Source organism: Oncorhynchus masou, chromosome 18 (assembly GCF_036934945.1).
Source record: "Oncorhynchus masou masou isolate Uvic2021 chromosome 18, UVic_Omas_1.1, whole genome shotgun sequence".
NCBI lineage: Eukaryota > Metazoa > Chordata > Actinopteri > Salmoniformes > Salmonidae > Oncorhynchus > Oncorhynchus masou.
Genome location: NC_088229.1, coordinates 46,444,099 through 46,460,219, shown reverse-complemented (window position 1 = coordinate 46,460,219; position 16,121 = coordinate 46,444,099). Strand labels below are relative to the sequence as shown.

General features: G+C 44.2%; 1 protein-coding gene across 1 annotated transcript in view; it reads right to left on the bottom strand.

Moving 5' to 3' along the window:
- LOC135504704 (plexin-D1-like) overlaps positions 1–16,121 on the bottom strand; it is a 109,682-nt gene that overhangs the window by 37,816 nt on the left and 55,745 nt on the right. The window contains exon 13 of the mRNA XM_064923498.1: positions 341–486. Coding sequence (XP_064779570.1) covers positions 341–486 — 146 coding nt within the window. The remainder of the gene's footprint in view (positions 1–340; positions 487–16,121) is intronic.

Sequence of the window (16,121 nt, the reverse complement as noted above, 5' to 3'; positions counted from 1 at the left end):
TGGAGCAGGACCAGAAACATTTCCATCCGAGGAATATTCTGGAAGTCGGTATGGAGGTTTTGCTGTGGTCCTATAGTTAGTGTTTCCATGGAATACTATGTGCAGGTGTCAACTCAGAGATCTGCTGTCTCCTTGGTGATAGTGTTGTGGGCCATGAAGTGTCTCCTTCCTTTTAACGGAATGGTTTAAAATGAGAAGTGCTCTTCTATATTATGCTTTTATAAATTACCCCAACAGCATCATTACAAAAATTCTGACACCTGTGCTAGAAGACACTGAACGAATGAATGCATCAACTAATTAAATAAATGAATGAATCAATCATAAGACATTTACTTACTCCACAGAGACAGTGTATTGGTCAGGGATGATTGTACATGGGAACATCCCGATGGAGACCTCCACTACCTCAGCCCTGCGCCCCATGTTCCTACCCTGCACCGTGAGCAGGGTACCTCCCTCCAACGGCCCACTCTGGGGGGAGATCTAGGAGGGAGAGAGGAGGAAAAGAGAGGGGTAAGTGCTCGCTTATATCCCAGCTAGCATATTTGGTTCCTTGGAAGCTGTGGTAACGTATATATTTGGTTTTACATTGGTTGTCGAAACTAACCCATACGTTCCCTGACCGGTAAAACTGAATGTTTTTGCTAGCAGCTACCCATAGATTCCCATAACACTACCTCTACCTTCCTTCATACTGGACACAGAGACAATTCAAATGGTATCCACAAGTTTATTTGACTCTTGGGAATCAGATAAAGGGCCTCATTGCCAAAGTGTCCATTTTAAAATGTTCAATAAGAACACTTTTTGGCAATTATTTCTCAATGCCAGAAACACACAGTGGGGAGAACAAGTATTTGATACACTGCCGATTTTGCAGGTTTTCCTGCTTACAAAGCATGTAGAGGTCTGTAATTTTTTATCATAGGTACACTTCAACTGTGAGAGACGGAATCTAAAACAAAAATCCAGAAAATCACATTGTATGAATTTTAAGTAATTAATTTGCATTTGACCCAAGTTAAACAATGTAAAGGCAATGCTACCAAATACTAAGTGTACGTAAACGTCTGACCCACTGGGAATGTGATGAAAGAAATAAAAGCTGAAATAAATAATTTTCTCTACTATTATTTTGACATTTCACACTCTTAAAATAAAGTGGTGATCCTAACTGACTTAAGACAGGGAATTCTTACTAGGATTAAATGTTAGGAATTGTAAAACAACTGATTTTAAATGTATTTGGCTAACACGGAACCCAAACCGGCTGCGCGCGTGTGCCATCGTGCGCTTTCGTGCATAAATTTATTTTACACCAAACGCAATCGGGACACGCAAGTTAAAATATCAAAACAAACTCTGAACCAATGAAATTTATTTGGGGACAGGTCAAAAAGCATTAAACATTTATAATCAATGAGGAGATGGGAGAGGCAGGACTTGCAGCGCGATCTGCGTCAGAAATAGGAATGACTTCTATTTTACATGCTGACCAGACCAGACACGCCGCGTGCGCGAGCGTTGCAAAATACATTTAGAAATCTATGCTATTCAATTATTGCGCCAACAAGCATCTGCGATGCCAAGGGCTAAAATAGAAGTCATACCTATTTGTGACGCAGATCGTGCTGTAAGTCCTACCTCTCCCATCTCCTCATTGGTTTATAGAAGCAGGTACCCACGTGGGTGATTGAAAGACGAAATGTTTTGTCAGTCGTCGTGGTAATAATATGAAAGTTTAGATGCCAATCACCATATAAGTTAAGAGGAAAAAGCTTGGAAGGAGGAGAGATGACTAGAAACGATTCAGTTGACCATTTTATGTGCAGATTGTCGAAGTAGAGGACCTTGTGCATTTCAGGTAAAATAACAACTCAATGTTTATATCCCAGGACAAATTAGCTAGCAACAGCAAGCTAGCTAAATAGGACAAATTAGCTAACATATGCAAGCTAGCTAGCTAAATTGCCATACATGTTTAATGATTTTCGACATGTCCCCAAATTAATGTATTTGGAGTTTGTTTTGATATTTTACCCTGCGTGTCGTGATCGCGTTTGGTGTGGGTGGACAAAATAAATGAATGCACGATGGTGCACGCGCGCAGCCGGTTTGGGTTCCGTGTTAGCCCTTGAAAACGCAAAAATGTGGGTGCAATAATTGAATAACATGGATTTCTACATTTATTTATCACTTGCGCACGTAACGTGTCCGGTCTGGTCAGCATGTGAGGTTTATGTAAACTTTCGACTTGAACTGTAAATAGCACAACACTAAACTAACCAATAATCATTCAAGTTAGAACCCATGTATATTAATATATAGCACCAACTACATAAATATCTGATAGGGTCCATTGTCTGCTACCTGGATTAATCAGAGGTGGTCGGTGACTTTTAAGATGAGGGAGGATGATAAAAAAATGCATGAGCATGGCCTTATTTCTATTTCATCATATTGGATGACTGTTATTCATATTCCATTCACCCAGCTCAATGAAACATCGATAGGTTTAGGCTACTACATGACACTCACATTTTCCCTATAACCATAATGAGGTTACTACATCCTATCCTATGAATGAAAGTTTATAAAGAAGGTGCACAGGTCGAGTGAATTTTGACTAATCAAGGTGACAGACAGTAACACATTCAATACCGTCTTGCACATACTTGCCTGCATCTAGCTGATCTAGGGTGTAATCATTAGTCCAACAGCTGGAAATTAGAGTTTCTATTGGACAAATTCAGGTATGTTTATCCCCATTTCGTTACGTTTGCTTATGTTTAAGAAACATTTTATCAGAATGAGCAGAATGAATACACCCCTGAGCACACGCAAACACAGTTCACTTTCATAGCAACCACATTAAAACAGCATGTATATATTTTCTCATTGTGTGTATATATAAGTCCTTGTCACGACTTCCACGAAGTCGGTTCCTTTTCTTGTTCGGGCGGCGTTCGGTGGTTGACGTCGCCGGTCTTCTAGCCATCGCCGATCCACCTTTCATTTTCCATTTGTTTTGACTTGTTTTCCCACACACCTAGTTTACATTCCCTCATTATTTAACCCTCTGTTCCCCCCATGTCTGTGTTAAATTGTTTGTTGTAAAGTGTTCACTCTGACTGGTTCGCGACAGGCTATTTTGTATCCATATTTTGATGTTCTGGGTGCCGTTGGTTTTGCATATTAAACTGCTCCGGTTATTACCCAGTTCTGCTCTCCTGTGCCTGACTTCCCTGCAGCCAGTCACACACCTCTTACATTCCTTCTCCTAACTATCTACGCGCTCTCCTCCTCTCACCTATCCCCTTCGCTTGTGGACTTCAGTGCACAATCTTGGTATTTGGTATTTTATTAGGATCCCCACTAGCTGTTGCGAAAGCAGCAGCTACTCTTCCTGAACAATTAATACAATCGTAACCGGACAATTTACATTGACCCCCCCCCATCCCTTTTTGTACACTGCTGCCACTGCTGCTTCTCGCTGTTTTATTATCTATGTATAGTCACTTCATCCCCACATACAAGTATAAATTACATAACTCACCTGTACCGGGCGGCAAGGAAAGGTTGTTAGATCGAATCCCCAAGCTGACCGGTGCCCCCTATATATAGCCTTGTTATTGTGTTAATATTTACCAAGTAGACTAAAATAAAAAAATTCATGTGACCAATAAAGTTGGATTTGATTTGACTACAATCATGCAGTACAGTCAGAAATCAGTTTCGCAGTTACACCGGCAGGCCTCGGTGGCAATAAATGAATACAACCAAAAGCTTACCTTGACTTGGAAGAGTTCCAGTCTTGGATGGCCATAGCCAGCTTGCTAACATAGCATCACTCTCTGTTTGAGACGGGTGTTTTGAGTAGGCTAAACTAGCTAGCTGTATTCACAAGTGAAAGTGAAAAATATATAACCAAATTCCCCCAACCCTCTCAATCTCCCACTCTCAATTCTTCTTAATTTTGGAAGATTTTTTTTTCTTCAAACTGTCCTTCTCTCTCTTTGCATCCTCTACTCAGCACATTGTATGCAATGCAGTGCTAGCTAGCTGTAGCTTATCCTTTCAGTACTAGATTAATTCTATGATCCTTTGATTGGGTGGACAACATGTCAGCTCATGCTGCAAGAGCTCTGATAGGTTGGAGGACGTCCTCCAGAAGTTGTCATAATTACTGTGTAAGTCTATGGAAGGTGTTGAAAACCATGAGCCTCCTAGGTTTTGTATTGAAGTCAATGTACTAGCTGTCCTCCAGCTACACCATGGTGCTACTCTACAGAGTGCTGCTGAGGCTACTGTAGAGCTTCATTGCAAAACAGTGTGTCAACCAGTTGGAGAACATTCCTAGAACATTACCAACATTATTATAACCAAGTTGTAACTTTTAGGAAACGTTCTGTTAAAGTAATGAAAATAACATTTTTTTTGTCAAGTTCCACAAAACTATCCTGCACCATTCCCAGGAATAATCATAGGACAACTACACTCTCACCAATCTCTAAGAAACATATGGTTTTCAGAACATTATGTGCTCGTTGGGATTGCTCTTCAGCTCAAGATTCAGATATAATTGAGACAGACAGTCCCTCCACTCAGCTTGGGGTCAGGTTTCATATAGAGGGCTCGTCAGTCTGTACCTCTCTGAGCTACATACAGCCCTGTATCTGTGCTAGTTGAGTGGAACCTTAATAGTTCTTCCAGGACTCAAGTGAGACAGAGGGCTATATAGAGTCAGTTTGTGAGAGCAATAAGGAGGAAAGACAGAGGTAGATGGAAAGGAGTGGGGCAGATATTGAGCTAAGAGAGTTAGAGTGAATATGGGGGAGAGGTGATAGGGTAGTGTGTGAAGGTGAGAGAGACAGCAATCTACTCCCAATCCTCCAGTAGCCTATTTTCCCTACATACCTCCGTCCCATTTACTCCTGTGACGCTCCGAAGCATGCTCTCTTTCACAGATCATTTCAACCCTGGCCTTTCTTCTCCCAGTGCTCCTCTCAGAAGCCATGGAGAGGACAGCAAGAGTATTTACCATTTCAAGTTTATTTACCACTTCTAAGGGAAAACATCCACAGAGATTGCTTTTGCCTGGGAGCCAGAGATGGCTTACTACCATCAACTCATAGTGTAGCGTAGCTAGCTTAGCGTGGTCTAGAGTGGAAACAATGATGATGGATGACGTTGTTCCTAGAGGCTGATCTGAGGTCAGCTTTGTTTTTTTCCCCGTTCATGTTTAGGGAATTGGGGGTGGGAAAGTTGGTCCTAGATCTGTGTTTAAGGGAACGTCTATCCAGCAGGTCCAGAGGTTCCTGTCACCTTGGCATCATGCTTTATAGAGTGACCCTTTGCCTTGATGTCCCCAGGTCGCTGTGACCATGCCGTGTGTTATGTCTGGCTCCAGCTTGCTGCAGCTCTATCCCCCATTTGGTCTGGGTGAGAGGGGAGGCGGAGGGTCTACCTTAAGAAAGGAATTCACGTGGACATGTGATTGACAGCTGAGACACACAAACACTGTGCTTCCGAGGTAAAGTGAGAAAGGAGGACAGTGTGTAAGTTACACATACTTACAGTATATTACCATATAAAAGCAAACAGTTATAAATCCACCAAGAACCTAAATCTGTATAAGACCAAGCCTGTGATGTACAGTAAGTGTTTGGTTATACAAAGCTTTTGGCATTCAAGTAGTTTATCCCAAAATGAGTTACAGTTTTAAGCTTTTAGATTAAATGGTGACAAACATGCAAACACACACACACACACACACACACACACACACACACACACACACACACACACACACACACACACACACACACACACACACACACACACACACACACACACACACACACACACACACACACACACACACACACACACACAAGCTCAACTTGGTAAGTACAGCAATTATCACTATGTATCTCTGAGCATCTCACTCTCTGGTGTTAGCATGTCTGGGGTTAGTGATAGCGTTAGCTGCCATGTTGCTCATTTGCACCTCTCACTCCTCTGTGAATGAGTCTCAAGCTGAGCGGAGGACAGTACAGTACAGTAACATCAGGAAACTTCCTGATCCAAAACACCTTCAACAATAAAGGATCTCTAAAAAGCTCATCCTGACAGGAAATTATGAATTGTATGATCTTCTGAACATACTAAATCATTTAGATAAAGAGGATCGTCCCTCCAGATTATATACCCAGATTATGTACCCACCATCTCTGATCTCTGGTTGTTCTGAAATTGTTTCTGTAGTTACGATTAGCATTCTTGAAACATTATTTGGTTGAAATATAATTTGATTGGAGAAATTAAGCTAATTGATTACACCCAAATTAGCCATTTTAATTTATATGATTCAGATAATTATTAATAAATTAACCACTGGATGCCCGATTAACCCCTGGATGCCTAGTCCCTATTGTACTACTTGGAACCGGGCTGATCACGGAACGTAAAGTATGTTAGTGGATCCTCCCTGGGGTCAGGTTCTCAGTCTGGGCTTTTCAGACCGTGGTCTCAATACTCTATATCACAGGGGCCACAATGCTTGAGCTGGGGATGATGGGCTCTTGGTCCCTTTCCTTGTTAGAGACATCATGTTGTCTGGACAGGGCATCTGCCTTCTAATTCTTGGATCCCGGGCATAGGCTAGTGTGAAGTCAAACATGTTAAAAAACAGCGCCCACCTAGCCTGGAAAGTGTTTAACCTCTTTTGCTTCATGAATGGAGACCAAGTTCTTATGGTCCGTCCAGATTCCGAAAGGATGAATTGCCCCCTCCAGCCAGTGTGTCCACCCCTCAAGGGCCCACTTAACTGCTAAGAGCTCCCGGTTGCCTACATTGTAGTTGCGTTGCGCTGGCGAGAACCGCTTGGAGACAAAGGTGCATGGGTGCAGTTTCTTGTCCTCCTCATTCCATTGTGAAAGGATCGCTCCTGCTCCGGTGTCCGAGGCATCCACCTCCACCACAAAGGAACGAGTCGGATCAGGATGAAAGAGGATAGGTCTAGAGGTGAAACGTCCCTTGAGTTCCATGAATGCCCTGTCAGCCTCGGGGGTCCAGCAAAAACGGGTCTGGGACTTACATGTTAGGACTGTGAGAGGCACTGCCACAGCACCAAAGTTGCAAATAAACCACCTTTCAAAATTGGCAAACCTGAGGAACCGCTGGACCTGCTTGAGTGAGGTGGGATGGAGCCAGTCGGTGACCGCCTCAATCTTTACGGGGTCGATTTGGATGCCTGTTTTAGAGATAATGTGACCCAGGAAGGAAACCTGGGATATGTGGAACTCCCAGTTCTCTATCTTGACATATAGTTGACTCTGCAGGAGAAACCTCAGGACTTGGTAGACGTGCAGTATGTGTTCTGGAAGGGTCTTGGAGAAGATCAAGATGTCGTTGAGGTAAACAAAGACGAACCAATTCAACCTATTCCCCAGGGTGTCATTAACAAATGCTTGAAAGACTGCCGGTGACTCCGATAATCCGAATGGCATGGCTAAATACGCATAGTGGCCACTAGGGGTGTTAAAGACAGTCGTCCACTTATCTCCCTCCCCGATTCTCACCAAATTGTAAGTGCTACGGAGGTCCAGTTTGATGGAGAATTGGGCCCCTTGGACCAACTCCAATGCGGAGGACATCAGGGGTAGGGGGTAACGATTCTGGATCGTAATCTGGTTCAGCCCTCTGTAGTTGATGCATGGATGCAGGCCTCCATCCTTCTTACCCACAAAGAAGAAGCCTGCACAAGCAGAGGATGTAGAGGGGCGAATGAAACCTGCGTCCAGTAACTCCAGGATGTAATTGTCCATGACTGCTGCTTCGGGGGTCGAGAGGGAGTACAGATGACCCGGAGGAGGTGTGGCGCCAGGTAGGAGTTCTATGGCACAGTCGTAAGGACGATGAGGGGAAGAGGTGGCCATCGAGGGCTTGAATCTGCAGAGGGATGGGACATTTCACGCAGGGGATCTGTAACTCTCTGTCAAAGTCTTGATCAATGAAATCATCCGCGGCTCTGGAGTCCACGAAGGCTTGAATCTGGTGCTGATGGTTATCCCAGTGGAGTGTTGTGGGTAGTAACAAACGGTGAATGGGTAGCTGGGCGGTATCTGCACAGCTCGTCAGGGTCTCCCCCTGTCCTGGCGAGCCCTGGCGTTTCCCATCAGCTCTGGGCAGGTAGCACGGAGATGGCCAAGACCTCCGCCGTAGAGGCAGCAGCCTTCGCATTCGACTGTCATGCTCCTGTCAGCTCAGATGTGCGACCCAGCTGCTCGGTGGGCTTGGGGTGCTCAGGAAACCCGGAATGCTGGAGGGTGCGGAACTCACTCACGAAGCAAATGCACACGGTAAACAATCCAAGCTTCTGCAAAGGACTACAAAAAACACACTTCTTTTAACAGGGACACAATCATGAAATAATAAGACACACCTGAGTCCAATAAAAGTCTCTAGGGCGGTCTCTGCCGGCCTCTGGTGCCAGGAAGAATAACTTTATTGTACTTTATGATAAATCATTTATCTGAATTGGGAGAACCCCCCCCCACAGATTTACAGGGAATACATTGCATAGTATGGAGAAGCAATACTGAATATGATCTGAATCCTTTCAATTAAAATGGCACATTTTGGTGCAATCAGTTAGCTTAATTTCAATTATGTTTCAGGAATGCCAATCTTATCTGTTTCCAACTACAGAATTGTTTTTCGAACAATCTGAGATGGTGGGTGACATGTCTCGCTGAAATTACATGAAACAACTCACTGAATTTTACCAGCTTACCATCTACATAGGTAACATCCCAGCTAATACATTTGGTTCCTTGGAAATTGTGGGAACATACTGACTGATAAAACTGAATGTTTTTTTAAATGTTTTAATGTCATTAAATAACGTTCTGAGAGCATTTTTCAATAAGACTTTTAATAACACTGCTAGCTTAGTTTGTGTTAACTGTTTTGAACTCCAACCAAAGAGAGGACAAATGGAAATTAATTTGCTTAAGTATTAATAATAAAAACATATTTTTTATTTTATTTTTGCATGGTATCAGTGAGATTCAAACCTATGATCTTCTGTTCTCTATCCATGGAATTAATCCACTGCAAAACAAGATGACGGGATGGTTCACTCGTCAACGAGGAAACTTCTGGAAGTGAATGATGGTAGACGACAAACCCCCTTCAACATGCGTACTGCAAACAGACCTGACTCATCTTGTAACATCTAATCTTTGGTTGACGCGAAAAACAAACATTGCGACATGCACAAACTACCCATCGTCAAATTACCTTAGGTTTTTTTTACTCAATGATTTCGATCACGGGTGATGTCAACTGTGATGTGATGAACTGTAAATAGCAATTGCTATTGGCTTATTCATATTATGGATTCTTTCAGCTACTTTTTAGCTACATAAATATGACCTCTTGCATTAGGTCACTCTTTCCTCAGTTAGCGCTCACCTGTAGGCAACGCTATGGTAAAGTACTGAAATTCCTACCTAAGGAACATATGGTTCTCAGGACATACAACATATGGTTCTCAGAACATACTTGTGTATGTGAATACCCTTTCAAATTAGTGGATTTGGCTATTTCAGCAACAACCATTGCTGACAGGTGTATAAAATAGAGCACACAGCCATGCAATCTCCATAGACAAACATTGGCAGTTGGTTGACCTTACTAAAGAGCTCAGTGACCTTCAACATGGCACCGTCATAGTCAGTCAGTTCGTCAAATTTCTTCTCTGCTAGAGCTGCCCGGTGTGTTGTTATTGTAAAGTGTAAACATCCAGGAGCAACAACGGCTCAGCCACGAAGTGGTAGGCCACTCAAGCTCACAGAACGGGACCGCCGAGTGCTGAAGTGAGCAAAAATCACTACTGCGTTCCAAACTACCTCTGGAAGCAACTTCAGCACAATAACTGTTCGTTGGGAGATTTCCATGGCCTAGCAGCTGCACACAAGCCTAAGATCACCATGTGCAATGCCAAGCGTCAGCTGGAGTGGTGTAAAGCTCTGACGGACGAATCTGGTTTTGCCGGATGCCGGTGAATGCTACCTGCCTGAATGCATAGTGCCAACTGAACATTTTGGTGGAAGAGGAATAATGTTCTGGGGCTGTTTTTCATGTTTCGGGCTAGGCCCCTTAGTTCCAGGGAAGGGAAATCTTAACGCTACAACATACAATGACATTCTGTGCTTCCAACTTTGTGGCAACAGTTTGGGAAGGCCCTTTCCTGTTTTAGCATGACAATGCCCATGTGCACAAAGCAAGGTCCATACAGAAACTGGCCTGCACAGAGCCCTGACTTCAACCTCATCGAACACATTTGGGATTAATTGGATAATACTCGCCAGTCTAGCAGTATCGAACTGTCTCCCCACAACAACGCCGGATTCCTGCCGTAATCCCTGGACCACTACTTCTGATCTTCACAGCTAGCTTGCACCCAGTACCGAAGCTATCCCTGAGGCCCACCTCCCGGCCTACTCAACTGTTCACCCGAACCCCACTCATACACGGCTAGAGCCCAATACTCCACCGGATCCTTGTTGTAAACTCTGGACCTTGGCTAACGCCCCTGCCACAAAGCTAGCACCAGTTAGCCGTGAGCCAGGTACATCTTCCTGCTAGCAGGCATATCTCCCTGCCAACCCTGAGCAGACCCCTCCTACCACCCCCGGGCTACTAACTTTAAACGCTGTGTCGCTAGCTTAGTGGAAGCTTCCCTGTCCCATCTACTGCTGCCCCCTGGACACTGTGATCACTTGGCTACATAGCTGATGCCTGCTGGACTGTTCATTAATCACGGTACTCACCATCTCTGAATTGATCGCCCCCCCCCATCTAGCTTCAGAGTTTGTTCTGTTAGATGACCTAAACTGGGATATGCTTAACACCCTGGCAGTCCTACAATCTAAGCTAGATGTCCTCAATCTCACACAAATCATCAAGGATCCCACCAGGTACAACCCTAATTCCGTAAACAGGGGTACTCTAATAGATATATATTATCCTGACCAACTTGCCCTCCAAATACACCTCTGCTGTCTTCAATCAGGATCTCAGCGATCACTGCCTCATTGCCTGTATCCGCTACGGTCAAACGACCACCCCTCATCACTGTCAAACGCTCCATAAAACACTTCTGCGAGCAGGCCTTTCTAATCGACCTGGCCCGGGTATCCTGGAAGGATATTGACCTCATCCCGTCAGTTGAGGATGCCTGGTCATTCTTTAAAAGTAACTTCCTCACCATCTTAGACAAGCATGCTCCGTACAAAAAAATGCAGAACTAAGAACAGATATAGCCCTTGGTTCACTCCAGAACTGACTGCCCTTGACCAGCACAAAAACATCCTGTGGTGGACTGCAATAGCATCGAATAGTCCCCGCGATATGCAACTGTTCAGGGAAGTCAAGAACCATTACACGTCAGGAAAGCAAAGGCCAGCTGTTTCAAGCAGAAATTTGCATCCTGTAGCTCTATCTCCAAAAAGTTCTGGGACATTGTAAAGTCCATGGAGAACAAGAGCACCTCCTCCCAGCTGCCCACTGCACTGAGGGTAGGTAACATGGTCACCACCGATTTAAATCCGTGATAATCGAAACTTCAACAAGCATTTCTCAACGGCTGGCCATGTCTTCCTCCTGGCTACAACAACCTCGGCCAACAGCTCCGCCCACCCCGCAGCTACTCGCCCAAGCCTCTCCAGGTTCTCCTTTACCCAAATCCAGATGGCAGATGTTCTGAAAGAGCTGCAAAACCTGGACCCATACAAATCAGCTGGGCTTGACAATCTGGACCCTCTACTTCTGAAACTGTCCGCCGCCATTGTCGCAACCCCTATTACCAGCCTGTTCAACCTCTCCTTCGTATCATCTGAGATTCAAAGGGGGAGACACTCTGGACCCAAACTGTTACAGACCTATATCCATCATGCCCTGCCTATCTAAGGTCTTCGAAAGCCACGTCAACAAACAGATCACTGGCCATCTCGAATCCCACCGTACCTTCTCGGCTGTGCAATCCGGTTTCCGAGCCGGTCACGGGTGCACCTCAGCCACGCTCAAGGTACTAAACAATATCATAACCACCATCGATAAAAGACAGTACTGTGCAGCCGTCTTCATCGACCTGGCCAAGGCTTTCGCCTCTGTCAATCACCATATTCTTATCGGCAGACTCAGTAGCCTCGGTTTTTCTAATGACTGCCTTGCCTGGTTCACCAACTACTTTGCAGACAGAGTTCAGTGTGTCAAATCGGAGGGCATGTTGTCCGGTCCTCTGGCAGTCTCTTTGGGGGTACCACAGGGTTCAATTCTCGGGCCGACTCTCTTCTCTGTATACATCAATGATGTCACTCTTGCTGCTGGTGATTCTCTGATCCACCTCTACGCAGACGACACCATTCTGTATACTTCTGGCCCTTCCTTGGACACTGTGCTATCTAACATCCAAACGAGCTTCAATGCCATACAACACTCCTTCCGTGGCCTCCAACTGCTCTTAACGCTAGAAAAACCAAATGCATGCTTTTCAACCGTTCGCTGCCTGCACCCGCACGTCCGACTAGCATCACCACCCTGGATGGTTCCGACCTAGAATATGTGGACATCTATAAGTACCTAGGTGTCTGGCTAAACGGCAAATTCTCCTTCGACTCATATCAAACATCTCCAATCTAAAATCAAATCTAGAGTCAGCTTTCTATTTCGCAACTCAGCCTCTTTCATTCACGCCGCCAAACTTACCCTAGTAAAACTGACTATCCTAACGATCCTCGACTTCGGCGACGTCATCTACAAAATAGCTTCCAATACAGTGCCATCCGTTTTGTTACTAAAGCACCTTATACCACCCACTTCTGCGACCTGTATGCTCGATTCGGCTGGTCCTCGCTACATATTCGCCGCCAGACCCACTGTCTCCAGGTCATCTACAAGTCTATGCTAGGTAAAAGCTCCGCCTTATCTCAGTTCACTGGTCACGATGGCAACACCCACCCGTAGCACGCGCTCCAGCAGGTGTATCTCAATGATCATCACTAAAGCCAAACCTCATTTGGCCTCCTTTCCTTCCAGTTCTCTGCTGCCTGCGACTGGAACGAATTGCAAAAATCTCTGAAGTTGGAGACTTTTATCTCCCTCACCAACTTTAAACATCTGCTATCTGAGCAGCTAACCGATCGCTGCAGTTGTACATAGTCCATCGGTATATAGCCCACCCAATTTACCTACCTCATCCCCATACTGTTTTTATTTATTTACTTTTCTGCTCTTTTGCACACCAGTATCTCTACCTGCACATGTTCATCTGATCATTTATCACTCCAGTGTTAATCTGCTAAATTGAAATTATTCACTCCTATGGCCCATTTATTGCCTACCTCCTCATGCCTTTTGCACACAATGTATATAGATTTTTTTTTCTACTGTTATTGACTTGTTTATTGTTTACTCCATGTGTAACTCTGTTGTCTGTTCACACTGCTATGCTTTATCTTGGCCAGGTCGCAGTTGCAAATGAGAACTTGTTCTCAACTAGCCTACCTGGTTAAATAAAGGTGAAATAAATGTAAAAAATAAAAATGCTCTTGTAGTGTATGTGCTAGCTGGGTTTCCTGTACCATTCCCAGAATGTTGTGGGAAAGTTGTATGCAAAATAAATAATAGGACAACCACGTTCTCACCAAGCTCTAAGAAACATATGGTTCTCAGAATGTTATGTGCTAGCTGGCATGTACTTAATATTATTTGTCATTTGATAAGACTTCTACTCAAAGAATATGCTACAATTACTGATTTTCCAACCATTTGAAAGCTGACTAAGAAAACAACATGTGGCCTAGTAAGGAAAACCTTAGCAACAGCTCATACAACCTTTATACACAGTCACTGTAGCATACGGGGTAACAGTAAACCACGGGTGATACTGTGGGAGAACAGATACTCCCCCGTAAAGCTGAGAACTCTGACTGACTGTTACTTTAACTAACTCCTGGTGATTCTATGTCTGGGAAAACATGGCTGCCAAGGCATTGCATCACACTCCCACAACCACAGCCCTAGTTTCCTGCCTTACAATCACCTCTCCTGAGGCAGCTATGTGTGTGTGTGTGTGTGTGTGTGTGTGTGTGTGTGTGTGTGTGTGTGTGTGTGTGTGTGTGTGTGTGTGTGTGTGTGTGTGTGTTTATGAGCATGTGTGTTTGTGCCTTTGAGCTGCCCTCGCATTGAGAATTTCAACACATCTAACCCCAGTCATCTCAGTGGGATACACAAACAGATGGACACTCAACAGTCCATGAGTCATGACACAATGGCTGATACAGAGAGTCAGCACTGAGTGTGCTGACAGTGGTAACAGCTACTAGTCTGTGAGTTGTGCCTCTAAATCCTTGCTGGCGTTTGAAAAAAGGTGTATCCATGTGTGTAAGATATTATAGATTGTTTGTGTGTGTGTCAGTCAGACTCCTTTGTTTCCCTGCTGGGCCAGGCAAGGCAGGTTTAATCTTCAGGAAGTGTTTAGGCCGACTGGGCCTCATGCGAACCGTACTTCCCGTCTGCAACTGCAGCACAGATAAAGGCAGCATTCAGTAGCGTTCAAAGTGGGTTTTAACGCAGCTCTTAACACAGCGACATAACCACAGAGGTTCAAAGTATCGGTACAAAAGAGCACGGTCACCCAGATGAATCCAAACCAACTGTTGAAACCAAGTGTTCCCAATAATGAAGTTTAATGACCACAAAGAGGAGCTCTGCAACCAAATAAACTTGACCCATGTGGTTGAAGTGTGGTCACATCTTGTAATGTAGTTGTGTATTGCTCAATTCTATTCCCGTGGGTGACCGCGTAGAGAGCTCAAACATTAGTACAAATATTATGCACAGAATATCCTCTCTCTCTCTCGACAGACAGACAGACAGACGATAGAGAGTAAGTGTTCCCATGCCCTCTGTCATCCCTCCAGATCAATTGTGTTGTTCCTCCATTAGGGCCAGTGTCTAAGTGGTGTGACTGTGCTGTGGAGTCAGTTGGTCAGTGAGTAGTACAGTATATAGTGTGTTATTTCAGATTGACTTGGTTTAATGAGGCTCTGTAAAAACACTTCCCCTTCCAAAATAAACCCTCGTCACGAGACAAATCAAATGTATTTATATAGCCCTTCTTATATCAGCTGATATCTCAAAGTGCTGTACAGAACCCAGCCTAAAACCCCAAACAGCAAGCAATGCAGGTGTATAAGCACCTGCAGAGGAAAGGCAGGGCACAGTGCCCACCCGCAGCACACCATGTGACAGGTCAAGTGACACTTCCTGTTCTAAATGTGGGCCTAAGTCAATAATGAGCGGATGGAGAATTGTGTGTACAGTGGTTCTTCCATGACTGTTTGTGGTAGATGGTGGCATTCTGTCATTGCACCATACTATCACAAGCGGGGGTTAGAACGCTGATCTATCGGTAGTTTTAGATTAGTTTATTAATTCGACCATTTTAAAAAACAAGCACACATAAAACTTGAAAAAGCCATAGATGCACATGAGTAAAATCATGGAGGATAACACACAATAAAGTCTGGGACCTATTTCCATTGTGGTCCTCTTGAGATAAGATGGCTAGGCAAGATCGAATGAAGTTAAACACAGTATTGCAGTGAAATAATAAAACATAAAACAAAAAGAAGAACATCTATCTCATCATTGCAGTTACATCATAGAGGTTATTCATATGGGCACATCAAACATATTTGTACTTTATTTTTAAAGCTGCCCAAGAGAGTACGTCGTTTTTATGGGCAGAGGCAACTCGTTCCATTCTGAGGCTCCAGTATACAAGAAAGTACCTTTCCCAGCATTAGAGGTCGACTGATTAATTGGCACGGCCGATTGCAAGTTTTCAGAATAATCGGTAATAGGCATTTTTAGATGCCGATGTCATTGCATTCCACGAGGAAACTGCGCGGCAGGCTGACCACCTGTTACGCAAGTGCAGCAAGGAGACAAGGTGAGTTGCTAGCTAGCATTAAACTTATCTTATAAAAAACAATCAATCTTCACATAATCACCAGTTAACTACACCTGGTTGATGATATTAC